The 24,877-nt window shown below is 34.5% G+C and overlaps 1 protein-coding gene across 2 annotated transcripts; it reads right to left on the reverse strand.

Moving 5' to 3' along the window:
- Positions 1-1,937: 1,937 nt before the first annotated feature.
- IFI44L (interferon induced protein 44 like) lies at positions 1,938-24,167 on the reverse strand. 2 transcript variants are annotated; one of them, XM_074376167.1, is made up of 9 exons: positions 24,014-24,167; positions 15,866-16,353; positions 15,304-15,352; positions 14,381-14,576; positions 10,985-11,137; positions 9,275-9,446; positions 4,636-4,736; positions 4,123-4,297; positions 1,938-3,427 (listed from the first exon to the last, which is right to left on the reverse strand). In XM_074376167.1, exons 2-8 carry the CDS (start codon positions 16,341-16,343, stop codon positions 4,127-4,129), a joined length of 1,320 nt encoding a protein of 439 aa, XP_074232268.1. In that variant the 5' UTR covers positions 16,344-16,353; positions 24,014-24,167; the 3' UTR covers positions 1,938-3,427; positions 4,123-4,126. The 2 variants fall into 2 exon arrangements, with proteins under 2 accessions (XP_074232268.1, XP_010961657.1); XM_010963355.3 differs by lacking the exon at positions 1,938-3,427 and adding an exon at positions 3,563-3,959.
- Positions 24,168-24,877: the final 710 nt, after the last annotated feature.

Below are 24,877 nucleotides of genomic sequence, written 5' to 3' on the forward strand. Positions count from 1 at the left end.
TCTTCAGGGGTGAGTGTTTCCATTTCCCTGTTTTCATGCTCAGTGAAGAGGGTCTCTTGCCAAATGGGCCAATCCGCTGAGGGTCTTAATGTATTGGAGTCCACTGCTTCATGTGCTGCTGTTGACAAAAGACTTTAAAGCTGATTCTAACAAGGAAACATAGTAAGGTTTCTGAAAAGCTGTGATGGGAGGAGCAGCCTCAGGCAGAGAACATTGAGTAATACAAAAGGGTTTGTTGGTGGGGATGGTATATCTTAGAGGCAGAGCCCGTGCTTAGCATGCACGAGGTCATGGGTTCAATCCCCACTTTCTACAGTCAGATTCCACTGCTCCCTGGAAGGCTCAAAAGAGCAAGAGGTCTTTTTCCATTTTGAGGACAGCCTCAAGAACTCAGACTGGAGGCAGAGGGTCTAACATCACCTGAGAAACAGCTGTCAGTTCAATTAGAAAGTGGGAATCTTAGGGTAATATTTGACACAGTCTCTGTAGTACCATCAACAGAATGGAAATAAATAAGGCGTAGCTCCTTAATAATAAAGAAACAAGACATGCAGATGGGAAGAGAGATCATTTAGTAGTCTGGACTTACCTCAAATTCTTTTAAGAGATACTGTACAATCAGCATCTATCAAGATGTAGTTTCAAACCTGCTCCCCACCTCCCCTCCAACATACATACAAATAACCCAAGACTTAGGTAGCTCTTGCTCATAAATTATGTCATTTGAATGGACCAGCTCCTTCAAGAAATTGATATTCCCAGTTTTTCTATCCCAGAGTCTTTGGAAAACATAGATGCTCTCTAGGAGATCAGAGGTGTGATAAGCCTTATCTAAAATCCTGTGTTGGGGTTCCCTCTTGCACATCTCCACCGGACCTTTTAGTGTCAAGGATCCACCATATATGTTGGGAGCATTCCGAGTGTCACAAGCCTTTATAAAGGGAATGCACTCCAACTGTTCAGACAGCCTCAGCTAAATTTCAGGACAGAGGTGTGTCCTTCTGTTATATAATCTATAGATGACAGTCTTGCCATTATTCTTGAATAGGCCCACAGGCCACATTGATAAGACTGACAGATAACATTTCTTCTTTATCATGTGAAGTATGGGGCTTTGTCAGATGGGAATGAAGACTTTGGACATGTTGCTTCCAGTCAGTGTCCTTGACCCTCACATGGTGCTGAGAAGCTCCCCTTCCTCTTGGTCCCTCCAATTCTGTCCCTCTTTCATACTTCCCCCAGAGTTATGGCCAGTTTCTCTTCCCTCTTTCCTCTGGATGGGTGACCACCTTGTAGTTTCTACAGAACTGGGTTCCTCTATTACTTTTTTAATCCGTAACGATTTCCTAAATTCTGTGTTCAGATTCTTTCATGGCCTGGACTCCCAAGGGTCCACTATGGATGTTAAAATATCTGAACATGGTTTTAGGATTTTTTTTCCCCTCTCCAGATTAAAAAATCTGAATTCTCAGGAGGACAATGTGAGTAACTCTGGGAAATGGGGAAAGAACCATATACAGGGAAGTAAAGAAAAAATTACAAAAGTTGCTATTTTAAGAGGTTATTTAGCTACACGTGGTGCCCATTTGAAATCTCTGAAGTCCTATCATGTAGATGAATCACTTTTTTTTTCCTCCCTGGACTCTTCAGTCTTAGGGACTTGACAATCTCCCCTCTCTAAGTCTACACTGAGAACAGAACCACCAATTGCCAACCAGGCAGAACAGGTCTGACACACTCAGAATGCCACGAAGGTATTTGTTTTAGTGCACTTATTTAAATTGTAGTAGTCCATTCACATGTGAATGACTTCCACAGCATCTCACCAAATGGGAGACAAATGAACTCAAAGGCTTAAATATATTTCCTTGCATTTTTTTTATTAATGTCAGACATGCATTGTGATGGAATATGCCAAAGAAATCAATTGTTCAAAAAACTATTAAAAGTTACAATGATTTACCCCCCACTGCTGAGCACAGCTTGTCAGTCTTCTTCCCCACCTCCTCTCCAACTCCTGCAATCTGCCCTTGCAGTTTTGCTTACACTGACATTCCTGTCCTGGAGCCTGGAACAGCTTGCATCTACCTGTGTAAGGGACGTGACACACAGCTGGATTTTGGCTCTCTGTCCTGCTGACCCCAGTGGCCTACATCTTCTCCAACATCAGAAAAAAATTGTGCAAGGGTTTGCAACTGGTAGGCAAGATTCCTGATTGTTTAGGTTGATGGCAAAAATAAGATGTACTTAATCTACTGTCCTCCATAAACTGGCCCAAAGACTCATCACATTAGGGATGGAATTTAGGGGCCTCCAAATTCCCACAGTTTGGGGAATACCTGAAGACTTTGATCAGCCTTGTTATCAAGTGGCTACTTTAACATCCGATGGGGTTTTGTCCCTACAAGATGATTACTTATCTGCTGGTCTCTGAGAGTCCCCCAGTCGATTTTATCAAACTAGTTATGAGCCTGCTTTTTTAATGAAGAAGCAACATGATAATCTTTAAAATTAGTTTTCTAGAGAAGACAAGGGCTTACACATCACCCACCGTAACTATTCCTCTTTGGTATTTTATTAAGGTGGATTCTGGGTGAATTTGGACAATGCTACAAATTTCTCTCAGAAAGAGTCACTTTTGATTTTACTTTTTGTCAAGCTTTATTAAGATATAATTAATATATAACATTATGTAATTTTAAGGTATTCAACATGATGACTTAATACACATATATATTGTGAACTGATTACCACAATAAAGTAAGTTAACATTTCCATTCCCTCAAGCCATTACCTTTTTTGTATGTGAGGTGAGAACATTTCAGAGCTACTCTCTTAGCAATTTTCAAGTATACAATACTGGACTGTTAACTATAGTCACCATGCTGTACATTAGATTCCCAGAGCTCATTCATCTTACAACTGGAAATTTGTACTCTTTAGCCAGCATCCCCTGTTTTTTCCCCACCCCTCAGCCCCTGGCAACCACCATTCCACTATCTGTTTCTATGAGTTTGGCTTTTCTAGATCCCCACGTATAAATGATGTCATACAGTATTTGTCTTTCCTGTTTGACCCATTCCACTTAGCATAATGTCCTAGTCCATCCTTTTTTGTCTAAAATGACAGGATTTCCTTCCTTCTAGGGCTGAATAATATTCCATTTTCTTTGACTTGCATTAGTAATCTTATTTGATCACTCTACTTTGGAAACATGGCTAGGATGGTTTGGAATTCAATTAATGAAAATCAGGCCTGAGTTCATTAAAGGAAAAACTATTTTTTTTTTGGAGAAACAAAATGTAAGTCCTTGGGAAATACTTGTTCTTTTCAATTAACTTCAATTCATATTTTCATCCAGAGATAAGTGAAACATTCTCCCTCCTTTATTTCTCTCCAGCATTTCATTCTGTCCAAGTCTTCTCTCCTATAAGGAGAAAACTTTAAATACATGTTATTGCTCTGGGAAGGTTGGGAGGGATGCTTAATAACAGGTGTGCTTGCTCCCTGACAGGCACTGTGCTAATTTCTGTGAATACAAAGATAAGCCAAATCCAAACCCTGCTTCTCAAAAACACAATTTATTTAGAGCAACAGATATGTACGTTAATTGTTTTGTAGTCAATGTGATTAGTACTCACACAGATTTTTCATTGTAAGGGAATAGTTAATTTTGCTGAGGAGATTTAGAAAGGCGTCATAGGGATTAAACTGTAAATAGTGAAGAAATACAGAGAGTGGTTTGCAGTAGGGTCCACCACTGCTCAGGGTTGGCCTCTGCACCTGAGGTATGACTGATTTTAGAAGGAACCATCAGGAAGATATTGTCGGGGACAGAGGCAAAACTGTAAATGAAAGCAGAGCCTCAAGAAGATTGTCAGCAACCCCAGTTTGGGCCAAGTGTCTGAATCAAGGCAACTGATACTGCTTGCAGAGCTGGACCATTCCCACAACTGCATCTGAAAACAAAACATAAAAAGGGTAAAAACAAAGCACATATAGAAACAGGGCTGACAGAACTGGAACAGGCAGATGGGCGCCAGCCCTCCAACTGAGAAATAGTTTAGAGTTTGTCAAAAAGCACCAGTGCTTTTGGAGAGGAGCAGAAAGGGGCCAGAGCACCTGTTTATTCAAGAGGCAGATCCTCTAAGAAGTCATCTGCAGCCCTCAACATCTGCTTCAGTGCAGAGAGGATCAGAATGTCCTTTACGGGGTCCATCTCCCGCTCTGAAGCATAATTTTCAACCACGAAGATTTTAGAAATAGGAACGCCTAGCAGCTCGCTGGCAATTATTATCTGTGGAAAAAATGAGTTTAATAAGCATAAGTCTTATATCTAAAATTTGACTGAATTGAAATATAATTCAAGGAACAGAAAAAGTAATAGCTTAATAAATTATTTTCTGAATATAATTATAATTCACATAATTCTTATTTTAAAGTGGGGTATAAACTTGAATCAACCAGGCAGTTGATCTGTGTCTTCATTTACCTGTGAGTATACAGTGTGAGCACACATACACACACACACACACATATATGCGCACACACACACATATACACACACACACAGACACACACACACACACACACACACTATTTCAATATTGTCTAGTTGCAAAAAGTATTCTTTACCTGGCTTTGAGAAATCATAGATTTACTCATCTTTGAGAAGTTGTTTTCAAGAACTTCATTGCTGTTTTTCACTTTAGTAAGCAAGGCTACCTGTGCGACACCTAAATCAAGTAGATAAATCAGTTATTTTATGTCATGAAAATGATGTGTCATTTTAATATCTCTATAACTATTTTCAGATTGAATTTGTGGTTTTAAAAACTCCTGAAAAAGAAATCTGCAGGCCCAGATGCTTTTATTGGAAAATTCTACCAGATATTCAAAGAGAAATTAATACCAATTCTACATAATTTCTTCCAGAAATGAAAGAAGAAGGAACATTTCCCAACTCATTTTACAAAACAAGTTCCTTCCTCTTTAACTGACAGCAGTGCAAGAGAAATTCAATGGACAAATGATAACCTTTTCAGCAAATGGTGCTGGAGCAATTGGATATTCACGGGCTAAAATAAAATAAAATAAATGAACATTGACCTATAACTCACATCTCATATCAAAAGTGATTCAAAATGAGTCATATATTTAAATATAAAATGTAAAACTATAAAACTTTTTGAAGAAAACACAGAAAAAAATCTGGGGACCTAAAGCTTGGTGAAGAGTTTTAGACACAAAATGAAAAGCATGACTCCTAAAAGAAAAAACTGACAAATTGGAGTTCACCAAAATTTAAAAAATTTTTTTCTGTGAAAGGTTGTTAAGATAACGAGAAGACAACTGAGCACTTGGAGAAACTATTTGCAAATCATGTATCTGAAAATTGTCTCCTATCTAGAATGTATAGATCTCTTAAAACTCAGCAGCAAAAAGCCAAAGAGTCAAAATAGAAAACAGGCCAATGACAGAAGAGATATTTCACTGAAGAAGACATACACAAACAAATAAGTACATTAAAAGACGTTCAGTGTATTTAGTCATCAGGGTAAAGCAAATAAAGGCCAGGATTAGCTATCACTATATAACTATTAGAAAAGTTAAATTTTTAAAAAATATCAATAATGCCAAACAGTAGCAAGAATGCAGAGAAACTGGTACTCTCATATATTGCTGGTAAAAATATTAAATGTGTAGTAATGTTGAAGAATGGTTTGGTGATTCTTAAAAAATTAAACACATCTAGCATAGGACCCAGCAATCACACTCTTGGGGAATTATCCCAGAAGAATAAAAACTTATGTCCACATAGAAACCTATTCATTAATATTTAAATGAACTTTACTTGCAATACCCAAAAACAAGAAGTAATCAAAAAGTCCTTTGATGAAGAATGATTAAAGAAAACTGTAGAGTATCTATACCATGGATATCACTGAGTATCATTTACTCAATAAGGAGTGGACAATGCCAAAACCAGGCAAAGACACTACCAAAAAAGAGATTATAGGCCAATATCACTGATGAACATAGACGCCAAAATCCTCACCAAAATATTAGCAAATCCTCACCAAAATATTAGCAAAATATTAGCAAATCCTCACCAAAATATTAGCAAAATATTAGCAAATCCTCACCAAAATATTAGCAAATAGAATCCAACAACATATAAAAAAAGCAAATAGAATCCAACAACACATAAAAAAGATTATACATCATGACCAAGTGGGGTTCATCCCAGGGACACAAGGGTGGTTCAACATACACAAATCAATCAGTGTAATACATCACATCAACAAGAGAAAGGACAAAAACCACATGATCATCTCAATAGATGCAGAAAAAGCATTTGATAAAATTCAACACCCATTTATGATAAAAACTCTCACCAAAGTGGGTACAGAGGGAACGTATCTCAACATAATAAAAGCTATATATGACAAACCTACAGCCAGCATAGTACTCAATGGTGAAAAACTCAAAAGCTTCCCTCTAAAATCTGGGACAAGGATGCTGACTATCACCACTCCTATTCAACATCGTCTTGGAAGTCCTAGCCACAGCAATCAGGCAAGAGAGAGTAATAAAAGGGATCCAAATTGGAAAAGAAGAGGTAAAAGTGTCACTATATGCCGACGACATGTTACTATATATATAGAAGACCCTAAAAGGTCCACACAAAAACTACTAGAGCTGATTGAAGAATTCAGCAAGGTAGCAGATTACAAAATTAACGTTCAAAAATCAGTGGCATTTCTTTACACTAACGATGAATCAACAGAAGAAGAAAGTAAAGAAACAATCCCCTTTAAAATAGCACCCAAAGTAATAAAATATCTGGGAATAAATCTAACCAAGGAGGTGAAAGAATTATACATAGAAAACTATAAACCATTGATGAAGGAAATTAAAGAAGACTTTAAAAGATGGAAAGATATTCCATGCTCTTGGATTGGAAGAATAAATATTGTTAAAATGGTCACACTGCCCAAGGCAATCTACAGATTTAATGCAATCCCTATCCAATTACCCAGGACATATTTCACAGAACTAGAACAAATCATAATAAAATTTATATGGAACCATCAAAGACCAAGAATTGCCAAAGCATTACTGAAGAGAAAGAAAGAGGCTGGAGGAATCACTCTCCCAGACTTCAGGCAATACTATAGAGCTACAGTCATCAAGACAGCATGGTATTTGTACCAAAACAGACATATAGACCAATGGAACAGAATAGAGAGCCCAGAAATGAACCCACAAACTTTTGGTCAACTCATCTTCAACAAAGGAGGCAAGAATATACAATGGAATAAAGACAGTCTCTTCAGCAAATGGTGTTGGGAAAACTGGACAGCAGCATGTAAAACAATGAAGCTAGAACACTCCCTTACACCATACACAAAAATCAACTCAAAATGGATCAAAGACTTAAACATAAGACAAGATACAATAAACCTCCTAGAGGAAAATATAGGCAAAACATTATCTGACATACATCTCAAAAATTTTCTCCTAGAAGAAATAAAAGCAAGAATAAACAAATGGGACCTAATGAAACTTACAAGCTTCGTCACAGCAAAGGAAACCAGAAGTAAAACAAAAAGACAACCTATGGAATGGGAAAAAATTTTTGTAAATGAAGCCAACAAAGGCTTGATCTCCAGAATATATAAGCAGCTCATATGACTCAATAAGAAAAAAATAAGCAACCCAATCCAAAAATGGGCAGAAGACCTAAACAAGCAATTCTCCAAGGAAGACATACAAATGATCAATAGGCACATGAAAAAATGCTCAATATCACTAATTATCAGAGAAATGCAAATCAAAAGTACAATGAGGTATCACCTCACACCAGTCAGAATGGCCATCATTCAAAAATCCACAAATGACAAACGCTGGTGAGGCTGTGGAGAAAAGGGAACCCTCCTTCACTGCTGGTAGGAATTCAGTTTGGTGCAGCCACTGTGGAAAACAGTATGGAGATTCCTCAAAAGACTAGGAATAGACTTACTATATGACCCAGGAATCCCGCTCCTGGGCCTATATCCAGAAGGAACCCTACTTCAGGATGATACTTGCACCCCAATGTTCATAGCAGCATTATTTACAATAGCCAAGACATGGAAACAGCCTAAATGTCCATCAACAGATGACTGGATAAAGAAGAAGTGGTATATTTATACAATGGAATACTACTCAGCCATAAAAACTGACAACTAACGCCATTTGCAGCAACATGGATGCTCCTGGAGAATGTCATTCTAAGTGAAGTAAGCCAGAAAGAGAAAGAAAAATACCATATGAGATTGCTCATATGTGGAATCTAAAACAAACAAACAAACAAACAAAGCATAAATACAAAACAGAAATAGACTCACAGACATAGAATATAAACTTGTGGTTGCCAAGAGGGTGGCGGGTGGGAAGAGATAGACTGGGATTTCAAAATTGTAGAACAGATAAACAAGATTATACTGTATAGCACAGGGAAATGTGTACAAGATCTTATGGTAGCCCACAGAGAAAGGAATGTGACAATGAATATATATATATGTTCATGTATAACTGAAAAATTGTGCTCTACACTGGAATTTGACACACATTGTAAAATGATTATAGATCAATAAAAAATGTTAAAAAAAAAAAATAGGAGTGGACAACTGATACCCAAAACAACTTTGATGGAACTCAAAGGATATTAGAGTGAAGGAAAAAAAGCCAGTCTCAAATCAGACATACTGTTTGACTCCATTTGTGTAACATTCTCAAAATAACAAAGTTATGGAGATGCAGAAGAGACTAGTTGCTGGCAAAAATTAAGGATTGTGAAGGCACCATGAGAAAAACTTTTGTGATGATGGAGTAGTTCTGTGTCTTGCTTGTAGTGGTTGTTACATGAATCTACACATGTGGCAAAATGACAGAGCAAGACCCAACTTATAAGAGTATTAGTCTCCTGGTTTTAATTTTTATGGTCTACTCACATAATAAGAGGTGGTGACTCCCTATCAAGCCACAGGAAAATCACACATGATGAAAATCTATGGCCACTCTAGTCTCTGAGGACCAAAGACTAAGCTCTAGAGCCTTTCTTTGCGTAAAGCTTGTAGATGATCTCCGACTGCCGCTGCCAGCAACCAACCCAGGGCTCAGGAACTGGATAAAGAGGACATGAGACCTGTACTCTTTCTGCAATGTCCTGGAAATATATTATCCTCTCAAAATGAACTTTTTTTTTGATAAGTACAGTAAGACTTACCGTGGTTCAATACTTCTTTCTGAACTTGTATGAGCTTTGCCCGCATTGCAAAGGAGAGACTGTCCATAGAGTTGATGTCAAAGACATAAGCCACACAGTGAATTCCGTCTTTTAGTGATGGAGAGGTGATGAATGCAGGATGCTTGGGTGTAATTGGTTTATGAGGACTAAACTGTTACAGAAACAAAAGGTAGCATTTAGAGAGTCTACTGAATTCTTTCAGATACAATTCATGATTCAAACATGACCACCACTAACCTCCAAGCCAAAACTTTCCCTTCTCTCAGATACTCCTTCCTCAGGTTAGTTAGCAGTATCTCTCTTGCATACTTCCTCTCCACTGTCAGCATAATGCCATTGTATCTTTTTAGAAAACCCCCACTTCATTGCTTTAGCAAAAATGACAACTATCCATAATTTACATTATCCATAATGAAAATATTTCAGAAAAGTATAAACAATGATTTTTGTAAAAAAGCTAATTTCCAATCCCAGTCTCCAGTACAAACTACTATTACTGTTTGTCACATACCATTTAAGACTCCTCCCCAAGCATTTTGTATACTTAGATGGACTAGTGGATAGAGATAAAAGGAGAGAGAAAAACATATTGAAAGTGTTATTTTAACTAAAATACTATAATTTAATTTTACAGAAGAAAAAAACTAAAATGAAACAGAAGGAATACTAAATTTCAAGTTAACATCTCCTTACTACAAGACAGTAATCTTTCCAGGATTAATAAAATAATTACAAAACATAATACAAGGATGGATTCATTATTTTTTTTTAACTGTATGTTTCAGTGTTGGACTGAACTGATTGACTTTCTGCTGTGAAAAATGAATGTGATCATATGTTCATGATTTTTCTTATTTTTCTGCCCAGCTCCTCCTCCCTGTATCTATGTCTTTTTTTTAGATTGTGAGCTCCTTGAGGATAAAGATTATGTTTTTATTCAACTGTATGTTTCCAGTAACTAGAATAGTATCTGGCTCAAATTAGGTTTTAAATAAATGAGTGCATAATTAAGGTTGCTAATCAAGCACAGTTGAGAGGCAAAGGAAGACACTCTTTAAAAATTGAGGCTGATTTTATCATACTCACTACCTAAGAGAAGGTTGATAATGATGGCTAAGTTTTTGAGAGCTTCAAGTATACTATCTTGTTTAATCTTCTTAGCCATCCTATGAGATGAGCATTATTATTAGCTACATTTCACACATGAAAAAACTAAGATTTACAGAGACAAGATGTAACTTGCTTATGGATACACATCTAATTAGTGGCAGAGCCAACTTTGAATCTGGGTATTTAAGTAGTTAGTATTTAAGCAGTGAAGTCTACGCACTTTCAGTATAACCTCACACTTCCACAAAAAGTGGTTGTTTCAATGGTTTGTCTAAGGGATCAAAAAAGGGCAAGAGATTAAACTACTACTTTCCTAAGATTTTTACATCATTACAAAGAGTGATATAAATATCTCCTCTTAACATTTTCCTGGAATCTACATGAGTAGAATCCTACCTTTAGGCTACATTTCTTAATGTATATACTTTCCTTACACGAATACGTATTCATCTAAAGTAAAAGTGTTGGCTGGTGTTGAAGCCACTCTTCCACAGTTAAAAATGCCTCAAGGGGTCAAGATTCAACAAAAGGCATTGATGAAAATGATTTGAAATATTTTAAAGATTGGAGAATTCTTACCTGATATCTGTCGGGCATGCAGCCTTTTAAGATGTGGGGTATGTCATCCACACACAATCCTACTCCCTCTTTCTCACCCAGCCCCATGGAGTCACACAACTTAAATGGCAGAGATTCACCATCTATTCCATATTTAATAGAATATATCCTGTACTGTGAAACAAAACACATCAAGTTTAAAAATTCACTCTTCAAGGAACCTTTAAGACATGACGATAGGAAAAACAGAGACTGGTTAATATTTTAAAACTGTGGTCCTCAAACATTTTGGTCTCAGGTCAACTTACACTCTTAAAAATTATTGAGGATTCCAAAGATATTTTATTTATGTGGGTTATGTCCACGGATATCTAACATAGTAGAAAGTAAAGCAAAAAGTTTGAATATTCCTTAAATCATTTAAAAATACAATCATGAATCTGTTACATGTTAACCTAACTAACAACTTGATGAAAAAAGGATTTTCCAAAACAACTATAGGAAAGGGTGGGATTGATTTACTTTTTGTAATTCTCTTTAATGTCTAAATTAATAGAAAACAGCTGGATTCTTATATTTGCCTCTGCACTCAGTCGGTTGTGATGTTTTGGTTGAAGTATGAAGAAAATCTGGCCTCACACATACACATATAGTGGAATAGGAAGGAGTATTTAACATAACAACTTTCACAGGATTGTGGGCTTTCATCATTAGTAATACATCAAAGCTGAACAAGTGATAATTTCTCAAAAGTTAGTGGCAATGTGAAATCTGTGACATTTTCATACTCCGTTGCATTAAACTCATTGATCTATCTTACAATTTGAAGATATCTTTTATCCATCCATGGTTTTGTAACCTGATGCAATGGTCATTTGAAAATATTGGTTCACTGGCTTATCTAGATCTTCCAGATACTGGCACATTTTATTATACAACATTAAAACATTATATTTGTTAAGATCATCATTCATCACATCAGATAAGTCTTTAGGTACTGGAATGTTATCAAGCTCAAAGTGATGGCAACAAGTTTCCCAAAGTTCTCATTTTTCTCAAAAAATCAGTGTTATCATTGGCAACAAGCATTGTTGATTATTTCCCTTGGAGTAATAAGCTCACTTTGTGCATTTTCTGAAAAAAAGGTCTACCAAATAGCCAAGAATGAAAAACTAAGTCTGTCCATTGTTTTCTCAATTAAAAATGATTCGACGTGAGTAAAGTTCAGCTCATGACTCAACCACACCGGAGGCTTTGCTGGACAACCACCATATTTGGATCTGCAGGAGGAGCACTTTATGTGCACTTCCCATTTCATCGCACAAAACTTCAAAATCGCATGTATTCAAAAGTTGAGTCTAAATAAAACCAATAATTGTTCTTAATTCATCAAGGACATTCTGAAGTGAAAATGGCATTTTTTTGTTTTGTTTTCACTGCGAGCTCAGTGGCAAGGAACATTACAGTGAATATAGTAATATTTGGTGTCACTGCCTAATTCACGCTAAGGTGTCAACAGAGAAAAGTATGTTTGTCTGACCAGTCCAAATGCTAACACACGAGGAAGGGCAAAAAAAATCTTAGTATTATTATAAAAATAGTTCTAAACTCACAGATCCCCTAGCAGAGTCTCAGGGATTCTCGGGGTCCACAAATCTCACTTAAGGTACACTACTTTAACAAATCTTTTTTCTTCTAGACACACTCAATCTGATCCCAAGAACATTTTTCAGGACAACTTTGGAAAACATGTATTCATTGGTCAAATACACTTCCAACACAGGTACAACTATGGAAGATTTAGGAAACTCACAAAAAAAATCAGGTTCTCAGAGACACTAGACAATACTTTCATCACAATTTTCCCACTCCAAACCAGGAAGTGGAGGATCCATCTATAACCTGTTGTAATTTGTCATGGAGTCAAAAGCTCCCATCACTCCATAAAATGTCTTGGAGCAATGCTACTGGAGGTTTTGATTTAAGTGAATGAGGTTTACTGCTACCTCAATATAGAATGAATTACCTGAAATATTAGAGTTATATACTTAATTAAGTATATAATAATAAAATATAAAATAATAAAATTTTAAGATCAATAGGCACATTCATAGTTCCATTAATCATTAACCTGTTTCCTTTACAACTTCATTTCCTCAAAGAGAGGGGGCTCTGAGCAATAAGGTATTCCATTTCCTTAAACAAATATTCTGTCTTGTTTTCCTTCAGTGTGTATAGTATTTACATTCCATTTGGAGTTCAAGATCTACATCTTCTCTTAAAACAATGCCTTTGGCATTTTCAACATGAAACAAAGGCAGAGAAAAACCTGTCCTGATCAGTACTTCTGGTATAGCGTCTTTCACACTGAATAGTACTTATTTGTTTATTGGTTTGTTTGTTGCAACACAATATTTAGCAAAGATAAACATTTCAATCAATTCTTAACGTAGTGAATTGCTGTAGTATCTTGCCTTGGCTCCTAAGGCTAGGCTGATATATCATAATAAAGTCACTGAAGTGGAAAACTCCAGCCAACATCAAGAAATAAGATGTGACTCTTGAAAGTCCTAGAAAATACTTTCAGTTATTGAATGTGAACACAAAACTAAAATGAGCCATTACTGTCTTATGCTAAATTTTGCATTGATAATATACAGAATATTCCCAACCAGAAGATGACAGTATTAGATTGGGGCAATCATAGAAAAACATAGCTTGATTATGAAATTTTCTATTCATCCCCTTTTTTGGCTTTGTATAATAACATTGACAGGCGGAGAATGGAAGAACATTTCTAGATAAATATTGCACTGTAATTTGTAGATCTTTATAGTAACAGTTTTAAAAATGGTATTAGTACTTATTTCCTTAAATATATTTGTTTACAAATAAGATACTCTTTATAGGAGCATTAATGGATTCACTTACACTTTGAAGGTTAACCCACCAAAGTGAATTGCTGTTTCACTTTTCATGGTCATTTCTCATAAAATGGTTTGTATGATGTAAAAGTATTGCAATACATAATTCTCATTATTTGATTACAAAAAAGAGTAAAGACTATCAATCCAGGCAAAACCATGTGGGACATGAGTAAAAATATATATCAAATAAAATAGACAAAGATTTCCACAAAGCTTTTAAAAATGTATTTTTTTTTTTACAAATACCAAAAAACATTCTTCTTATAACTGTTTTTTGCATCCATAAAAACTGAAAGCCTCTCTGTATAATATAACTTAATGAAGACAATTCTGATTCAATTTTTATTCCTGTTTTACATTTATTTTTGCACTTAATTGTTCATAGATTAGGTGGCAGTTAATTTATTGAGAAAATAGCAAAGAAATGAACAAACCTAATAATTTTGTAATCCAGAAGACAAAATCCTCAGGAAATCCTGAAATAACTTACCTGTTCAGTAATGCTAGTGATGTCAGAACCCACGATGGCTTGGCGAGTCAAACGGCCTTGGAAAATAGACTTCACTGAATTGAAAAAACTAGACTTTCCAGACCCAACTGGACCCAACAAAAGAATACGGATTTCTGATACCAGGTCTGCATAGGGCTTGTAGTCTCTGAGGTCTTCTAGGAGACTATTTCTGTGCCTGTTAAAATGCAGTAGTTAAAATACAACAGCCAGACCATCCGTAAGGAACAATACCATTTGATTCACCTGGAGCCTCTTGTCTTTCCTCTAAAAAGTATAGTTCAATTACTTACTTATCATTTGATATTAATGTCTTCTATCATATGACTTGAAAAGGTCTAAAGTTACACATTTTGTGCTTGAGAAAATGCACTTATCTATATGAGACTAATTCAACATTAACCAGCAACCAAATCATTGTTAAACTATTAGCCTTAGACCATATAAATCTAATGAGAAGTAACAATAATAATGAAGATGAATTTTCAGAAATAATATATTAAGGAGAAATAAAAATAAAATATATGCAATGCAAGTATTTATCTATAAACTTGGGGAAAAGTGACTTTGTTTTTAAAATTTTCTGAAGTTCCCCCAAAATTTTCTTCTCAAGAAAAAGATTCAGAGAAATTATCTGAAATGGTCATCTCAACTCTATCTGGAAAACTTTGAATCTAACGGGGCCAAAGTCAAATCGTCATTAGGTGGATCTTAAAAATTTCAGTTGGTAGTGGTTTTGTTTTTGTTGTTATTCTAACTTGTCGTGAACACATTATTTCAAGAACATTATAACTGATTTTTAACATTCCAAGTGGTATGATTTTTTAATCTTAATATTTGTCAGTGCCATTTATATGGTTAGTCTAAATGAAATGAGTAGCAAATAGTCCAAGAAACTAACTTACTGTGTGGCTTCTGTTATCCTGCTTATGTAGCCTGCATCATCCTTAATTCCTAAAGGAAATAAACATAGCATCATAATTTTTAAACTTCCCTGGTGAAGCGTAGCCAAGTCTGCCTTCTAAACAGGGCATTGAGTCCGCTTGCATAACCCAGCTGAGCTACTCAGTAAGAGTTAGAGTTGGCAGCATAATGAGATGAAGGGGCGTGAGACATATCTTCTTTGCACAGTAACTCACTCTGGAAACTCTCACATAACTGTGCCCAAAGGTCCTAGGGCTGACGAAAGACGTGTCACGTGTCAAAGTAGGTCTGCTCTGATAGTGAGGCCTCTCTCTCTGTCTCTCTCTTCCTCTCTCTTTCCATCACTTCACTTACACTTCTCAACTTACTTTGATCAAAGCTGCCTATTCTTTCTGGGTAATAACCTCATAACCTCTATGCCTCCCAGGTTTCACTCTGGAGTTTATGAAAGAGAAATTTGGTGGCATGAACCTCAATTGTTTGTCTCATTTTCCCAAACACAAAGACTAGAACCAGAATGTAGGATTATCTCATTTAACATACCTTCAACTCGAAAAACTTCACATTCCGAATATCTGCAGGAAAGGTCAGATGTAAGTCCTAATTCTTCCTCTAAAAACTCAGGTATACAAATTTTTTCACTTCTTGGTGATATATACAAACTCTGAAATTTAGCGAAATCAAATCTCAGATCTTCACTAGTAATTTCTAATGTTGAGTTTAAAAATGCAGTTGTCATTTTCATTGTTTCATTCTTTTGAAATGAAAAAAAGAAGGAATTATTTGGCTCTTTAAAGTTTTTACCCATTTCAGGATAATGCCCAAGAATAAAGATCCCAAAAGTATATTCAGGAAGATAAATCATTGTTATAGTGGGTCCTTGACCAATGCACTTATTATTCATATTTTGAATGTTATTTCCATGGACACTAGACTTATAAAGAAGTCTCAAGGAAACATTTCCAAGTAGCTTTTGCAGACTCCTTTCCTCGTTCCATGTCAGTGTGGTTGTCACTGCCATTGTTCTGTATCTAGGGGGAGGAAAAATAATCGTTTGAGAGAGTAGTATCACATCACAGTTTAAAGCACGGATTTCTTCTTCTAGTTCCAGGGAGTTATTTTTATCTCTGGCCCATTTAAAACATGTTACTTGGATTACAATGCTATATATATATATATATATATATATATATATATATATATATATATACACACACACACACACACACACATATATACATATATATATGCACATATATACACATATATAAATGTGGCAATAATAAAGATGCTTAATGATCTCAAGAAAATTGTGCATGAACAAAATGAAAATTTCCACAAACAGAAATTATTCTTTTTTAAAATATAAATTTTAGAGCTAAAGAATATAATAACTGAACAGTAAATTTACTACGTTTCAACAGCAGACTTGATTAAGCAGAAGAATAAGTGAATTGAAGACATTTCACTTGAAATTATCCAGTCAGAGGAACAAAAAGAAAAACAAATAATGAAAAGGAGGAAAGAAAGCCTGAGGGGGTTAAGAAACATCATAACATAAATCAATATATGCATTATGAGTGGCCCAGGAGCAGTGAAACGGGGTTACAAAAAGCTTATTTAGAGAAATAGTTGGCTTAAAACTTCACAAATATGGGGAAGGAAACAGATACCCAGATTCAAAAAGGCCAATAGTACCCATATAGGATTTAAAAAATCCACACAAAGATGTAATATTATTTAATTATCAAAAGTTAAAAACAAAAAGAGAATTTTGAAAGCAGCAATAAAGAAGTAATTCATCACATACAGGGAATCTCCCTAAGACAACTAATGGATTTCCTAGCAGAAACCTTGCAGGTCAGAAGGGAGTGGAATAACATACTCAACATGTTAAAAGAAAATAATGCCAATGAAGAATACTATTTCTGGCAAGATATTCCTTCAAAAATGAAGGAGGGATAAAGACTTTCCCAGATAAACAAAAGCTGAAAAAGTTTATCACTTCTAGACCTGGCAAAATAAATTATAATGAGAGTTCTTCAAGTTGAATGAAATGATACTAATAAAAAACAGGAAAGCTAAGAAAAGCATGAAGATCTCTGGTAAAAGTAAATATATATAAACAAATACATAATATTTTAATATTGTAGTGGTGATGTATAAGTCACTTCTAATTCAGGTACAGAAGTTAAAACAAACAAAAGTATAAAAATAACTATGCAAAAATATTACTGGATACACAATATAAAAAGTTACGACAGAAATACTGTAAGTCAAGAAAGTAAAAGTATAGAGTTTTTGTATGTGATTGATGTTAAAATAGATCATTATAATTATAAGATGTGTAAGGTAACCACAAAGAAAATATCTGTAGAAGGTACACCAAAAAAATAAAAATAAAAAGGAATGAAAGCATGTGACTATAAAAAAAGCTAAAAAATCACAAAAGGAAACTGAAAGATATTAATTGAGGGATAAAAGAGCTAAAAGACAGACAGAAAAAAATTAACAAATGGTAGTAGTCAATCTTACCCTATCAACAATTACTTTAAATGTAAATGGACTAAACTTCCCAATTAAAACACTGAGAGGCTAAATGGATAAAAAGATCAACTATATACTGTCTACAGGAGACTCATTTTAGATTTAAGGACATACATAGAATGAAAGTAGAAAGATAGTAAAAAAAAAATTCCACTCAAATGTAAAACAAAAGGCAGCCTGATATTTATATCAGGCAAAATAGACTTTAAATCAAAATCTGTCCCAAGAGTCAAAGAAAGACATTATATTAACAATAAAAGGATCAACTCACCAAGAATATAACAATTACAAATATATATGTATTCAAAATCAGAGCAGCTGAATAAATGAAACATTGACAGCAACACAATAATAATAGATTTAAACTTTCATTAGGAGAGTCAGTACTTTCAAAACATGGATAGCAACTTTGATATGCACTGAGAAACCAAAAAAATCCATGTGGTTCACTTTATTGTGAATAGTCACTTTATTGTATTGCTCTGGAACAAAACCTGCCATATCTCCAAGGTATGCCTGTATAAATGTAATCTACCATATTAATTGATTCAAGGAAAAGAAAAACTTATGCTTCTCTCGGTAGAGAGGTTTTCACATTATAGTACATGGATAACTTCCTGACAATTAATTTGATCTCCACAGAGGTAGAAACAATGAATTTTATGGCTCAGGAAAAAAAATGTATAGCATATCTAAAGAATAACAAGGAAACAGAGTACTTCAGCAACATTACAGGTCAAATGAACCTGACAGAGATATACATAAGAGTCCATCCAACAACAACAGAAGACACATTTTTCTCAAGCACACAGGGAACATTCTCTATGACAGACCACAAGTCAGGTCACAAAACAAATATTAACAAATTTAAGAAGATTCAAATCATACTAAGTATCTTTTCTAAACACAATGATATGAAACTAGAAATCAATAGCAGAAGGAAATCCAGAAAACTCACAAATACGTGAGAATTAAACAAAACACTCTTGAATAACTAATAGGGCAAAGAAATAATCAAAAAGGGAAATTAGATAATATTTTGAAACAAATGAAAATTTAGAACACAACATACCAAAAATAATAGGATGCAGCAAAAGCAGTAACAAGAGGGAATTTTATCATAAGTGACTACATTAAAAAGAACACCTTAAGTAAATAATCTAGCTTTAAAGCTCAAGCAGCCAGACAAAGAAGGGGGGGAAACATACAAAGTTAGTGGAAGGCAGAAAATTTAAAAAGATTAGAAAAGAAATAAATGAAATAAAGGATAGACAAAAATGAATAAAACTGAGGGTCTTTTTAATTAACAAAATGACAAATGTCTAGCTAGACAAAAGACTAAAAGGAATAAAATCAGAAATGAAAGAAGAGATATTACAACTTATGCCACAGAAATAAAAAGGATTGAGACTATCATGAATAATTATACATCAACAAATTGTACAACCTAGAAGAAATGAATACATTCCTCAAAACATAGAACCTACCAAAACTGAATCATGAAGACAGAGAAAATCTAAAAAAAATTTAATAACCAATAAAGAGATTAAATCAGCCATCAAAACCTTCCAATAAACAAAAGCCCAGAATAAGATAGCTTCACTGGTAAATTCTATCAAATATTTAAAGAAGAATCAATCCCAATTGTTTAAATCTTCCAAAAACTTGAAATAGAGGTGGGAACACTTCCAAACTTACTTTATGAAGCCCATATTTCCCTTATACCAAAGACAGACAAAGATACTACAAGAAAAAAAAGAAAAAGATAGATCGATTTCCTTGATGATTATAAAGGCAAAAATCCTCAGCAAAATACCATCAATCCAAATTCAGCATCACATTAAAAGGATAATACACCGTGACCAAGTGGGATTTATCCCTGGGATGCAAAGATGGTTCAACATACAAAAATCAATAAATGTAATACAGCAATAACAGAATGAAGGATAAATATCACATCATTATCTCAATAGATGCAGAGAAAGCATGTGACAAAATTCAACACCATTTTACCATAAAAATTCTCAACAAAGAACAGAAGGAAATTAGCTCAACATAGTAAGTTCATATATTAAAGCATATAACTCTTCCTCTCTTCCTCTAAGATCTGGAGCAAGGCAAGATTGTTCACTCTTACTACTTCCATTCAATGCAGTACTACAAGTCCTAACCAGAGCAATTAGGCATGAAAAATAATAATTAAAAGTATCCAAATCAGACAGGAAGAAATAAAATTATGTCTATTCACAGATGACATGATCTTCAATGTGAAAAGCCCTAAGGATTACACACACGCACACACAAACTTGTTGGAACTAATAAGTAGGTTCAATCAAGTTGCAAGATACAAATCAACAAACAAAAATCAGTTGCATTTCTGCACACTAAAAATATACTAACTGAAAATGTAATTAGGAAAACGATTCCCATTTACAATAGCACCAAAATTAATAAAACACTTAGAAACAATAAGGAGGCAAAAAGACTTGTACTGAAAACTATAAAACACTGTGGAAAGAAACTAACAAAGATAAAGGAAAGACATCATATGTTAATGGACTGGAAGACTTAAAATTGTTAAAATATCCATACTACCAAAAGTGATATACAGTTTCAATGTGAACTCTATCAAAATCCCAATAGCATAGAATAAACAATCTTAAAATTCATATGAGACCACAAAGGATCTCAAATAGACAAAACACACTTGAGAAAGAAGATAAAAGCCAGAATCCTCACATTTCTTATTTCTAAACATATTACAAAACTATAGCAATTTGAAAGGTATGATATTTGGCATAAAGACAAATATATAAATGAACAAAACAGAATAAAGATCCCCAAAGAAACCCATGCATATACAGTCAATACTGATCTTTAACAAGGGTGCCAGGAATACATAATTGAGAAAGGACAGTCTCTTCAACAAATGGTGTTAGGAAAACTAGACAGCCAGATGAAAAAGAATAAAATTGAATTCTTATCTTAGACCACACACAAATAGCTCAAAATTGATTAACAGCTTAAATGTAAGACCTAAAACTATAAAAATCCTAGAAGAAAACAGAGGAAGAAAGCTTCATAACACTGTTCTAAGCAATGGTTTCACGGATATGACACCAAAGCACAGGTAACAAAACCAAAAATAGACAAGAGGAACTAGATCAAAGTAAAAAAATTTCTGCACAGCAAAGGAAACAATCAAGAGTGAAAAGTCAACCTAAGACATAGGAGAAAATATTTGCAAACCATGTATCCCATAAGGGCTTAATACCCAAAATATATAAAGAACTCATACAACTCAACAGCAAACAGAACAAAACCTGGTTTAAAAAAAAAAACAAGCAAAGGACTTGAATAGACATTTCTCCAAAGACATACAGGTGGCCCACAGGTATATAAAGAGATGGTAAACATCACTAATCATCAGAGAAATGTAAATCAAACCACAGTAAGATATCGCCTCACATCTGTTATGATGACTGTTAAAGGAAAGAAAGAAAGAGAGAGAAGAAAGAAAGAGAGAAGAAAGAGAGAAAGAGAGAAAGAAAGGAAAGAAAGAAAGAAAGAAAGAAAGAAAGAAAGAAAGAAAGAAAGAAAGAAAGAAAGAAAGAAAGAAAGAAAGAAAGAAACTAAGAAAGGAAGGAAGGAAGGAAGGAAGGAAGGAAGGAAGGAAGGAAGAAAGGAAGGAAGAAAGAAAAGGAAAGAAAGAAGGAAGAAAGAAAAAGGAAGGAGGGAGGAAGGAAGGACATAAAATTTATTTGGGTTTTTTGTTTTTGTTTTTTGCAGTTGAGTTGTAGGAGTTCCTTATATATTTTGAGTATTAGCTCATTATCAGAAATATGCTTTGCAGTCAAGAGTGCACAAGTGTTCCAAGGATGTGGAGAAATCAGAACACTGGTTCCCTGTTGGAGGGAAGGTAAAATGTTCCAGTCACTTTGGAAATAGTATGGAAGTTCTGCAGAAAATTAAACTAACATATAATACAGCAACCCCACTTCTAGGTACTTATCCTTAAAAAATTAAGGTTTCCAAAGAGATATTTGCACTTCCATGTTCACTGAAGTGTTATTCACAACAACCAAGATGAGGAAACAATCTATGTCCACAAATAGATCGATGATTTTTTTCAATGTAAGAGAGACATAAAGATATATAGATATAAAGATCGATATATACTTACACAAAGGGATGTTAGTCATTAAAAATAAAAAGAAATTCTGCCATTTGCAATAATATCAATGGACTTTGAGGGCTTTATGATAAGTGAAATAAGTCATACAGAGAAAGACAAATACTACATGGTCTCATTCATATGTGGAATCTAGAAAAACCAAACTCACAGAAATAAAAAACAGGACAGAAATAGACTCATAGACAGAGAATACAGACTTGTGGTTGCCAGGGGGGTGGAGGGTGGGAAGGGATAGACTGGGATTTCAAAATTGTAGAATAGATAAACAAAATTACACTGTATAGCACAGGGAAATATACACAAAATGTTATGATAACTCATAGAGAAAAAAATGTGACAATGAGTGTGTATATGTCCATGAATGACTGAAAAATTGTGCTGAACACTGGAATTTGACACAACATTGTTAAGTGATTATAAATCAATAAAAAATGTTAAAAAAACAAAAATACTTCAGTAATACCATTTAGAAAATAGTTTTGTATGTTAATAGGAATACCTACAGGATCTTAAAGAAAAATAAAATTTTTACAGAAGGAAAAAAAAAAAAAAGAAATAAAAACAGATGGTTGTTGCCAGAAGTAGGGGGTGGGGGTGGTGAATGGTTGAAGGTGGTCAAAAGGTACAAACTTCCATTTGTAAGATAAATTAGTTCTGAGGCTGTAATGTACCGCCTGGTGACACAACTGATTATGCAGTCTTGAGGACAAGTGAATAGTGCTATAGAAAAATTTAATTAAATCATAGCATCTTCATAATCTCATAATAGCCTCAAAACTAAATTCCAGTTGATGTGAAGCCCTAAATGTGAAAAGTATTAGAAGGAAATACTGAAGAGTATCATTATGACCTTTGAATTGGGAAAGATTTCTAAAATAAGATACTAAAAGTACAAACTATAAAGGAAAGAAGGATAAATTTTACTACATTAAGAAATTTAAGAAAACTTAAATCTTTCTTACAATAGAAGATACAACAAATGCATACAAATACAAACAAATGCAGTTTAAAAATCCATATATCCTACAAAGATTATCCAACATATGTAAAGAGTTTCTATTAAAAAATAAGGAAACCACAAACAACCTAATAGAAAAGTAGTCAAAGTATGTGCTGAGGAAATTCACAGATGAAGTAACTCAAATGGGCTATAAAAATATGAAAAAATGTTCAACCATTCTAGTGACAAGGAACTGTATGTGAAACAATACTGGGGTATAATTTCACAACAAACAAAAATCCAGTGATACTAACAGTTGACTAGGACATAGAGATTCAAGAACATTTCCATTGTCCTGGTAGGCATGCATCATTTCAGAGCAAATATATTCATAACAGCATTGTTTATGGTGACATTAGAAGATTCGATACACAAATTTTGGCATATTACAATTTGTATATCATATAATGAAATACTAAAGAGCATTGAAATGGCTAAACTAGGCTTATTTGTATCAATGTGAATACAACTCAAAGAATTAATCTTGACTGGAAAAAAGCAAGTTGAGAGTGAGACTCTTGGTGAAGTACCATTTATAAATAGTTAACACAGAAAGCAACACTAGAGTTCATATTTAGAGACATACATAGAGTAAAAGCATAAAATAAGCATTTTCTGGATAGTGTTTCCCTCCAGAAAAGAAGGAAGAAAAGAGAAAAGAAGGTAAGAGAGACTCAGATCATTTCAACATTATCCAAAATGCTTTTGTTCTTAAGGAAAGAAATCATTTCAAAAATCTGATAGAACTGCATAAGATTACCCACAGTTCATTTATTCTCCATAGTTCCCTGTGAAATATTGAAATCCTCATTAAAAAACAAAACCAATGAAAGAGAGAAGTATGATCATTAGCAGGAATTGCACACTGCAACTCTTTTTAAGAGAAAGAAAACCAGGCAAGTTTCTTCACATGCAGCTAGGAAACATTGGATGGCAGGAAGTCACTTACCAGTTTTTAAGATTTGGATGGGACTTAAGTGGAGTATTCAGCTGCTCTGTCTGATTTGTGAAACAGCCACAGTTTGGAGACAGAAAGTTCTGCTGAGATCAGTGGCTTCCCATCAGAAAGAAAGGAAAGTGAAACTGAAATCCAAAGCAGCAAACAATCAGGAAACAGCAATTTGATTGCTGTTAAGTTTCTTTTTCCTTACAGTCATTAAGTTTCTTTTTCCATAGGAAAAAAGAGAGAAAACAAGAAAAAAGAGATTCCTGCTGAGCACATGAAAATGATCTTTGGTCTCCTCAATATCCGACATCTAGACATGTGTGAAATGGCAATTATTAATTTAAAATTACAATAAAACTAACAGCTAACATTTCTTGTGCAGTTAACTATGTATTTGGCACTGTGCAACTACATGCATTTTCCTAGTTTCTGCTCAAAGCAATCTCATACAGTCAACACTATTAGTAGCCTTATTTCTCAAAGTGTGAAAATGAAACTTAAGGACATTAAGAGACTATGCCCAGAGCAATTCAGCTGATAGAGTGATGTAGTTAGCTGCTATTCAAAACCCAGTCTTTCCACACTGGAACAAACAGATGGTGATTTGACTTTTCCTGAAAGGGCAGTGCACAGCATATTTCTCATTTATACACTCATTTATTCAACATTGGCTTAGACCCTGGGGAAGATAACACCGAGTAAGAGAAAATCACTGCCCTCAGGGACCATGCCATGTACTCATGGAGACAGTACACAGACATGTTAGTGTGCTAAGCGCTACAAAAGGAAGAATAACAAAGATTCTCTGGGGACCAGGATAACTGTGACCTCACCCAAGCTTAGGGCACTAGTAGATAGCTTGCCAAA

Source organism: Camelus bactrianus, chromosome 13 (genome assembly GCF_048773025.1).
Source record: "Camelus bactrianus isolate YW-2024 breed Bactrian camel chromosome 13, ASM4877302v1, whole genome shotgun sequence".
In the NCBI taxonomy this organism is placed as follows: Eukaryota; Metazoa; Chordata; class Mammalia; order Artiodactyla; family Camelidae; genus Camelus; species Camelus bactrianus.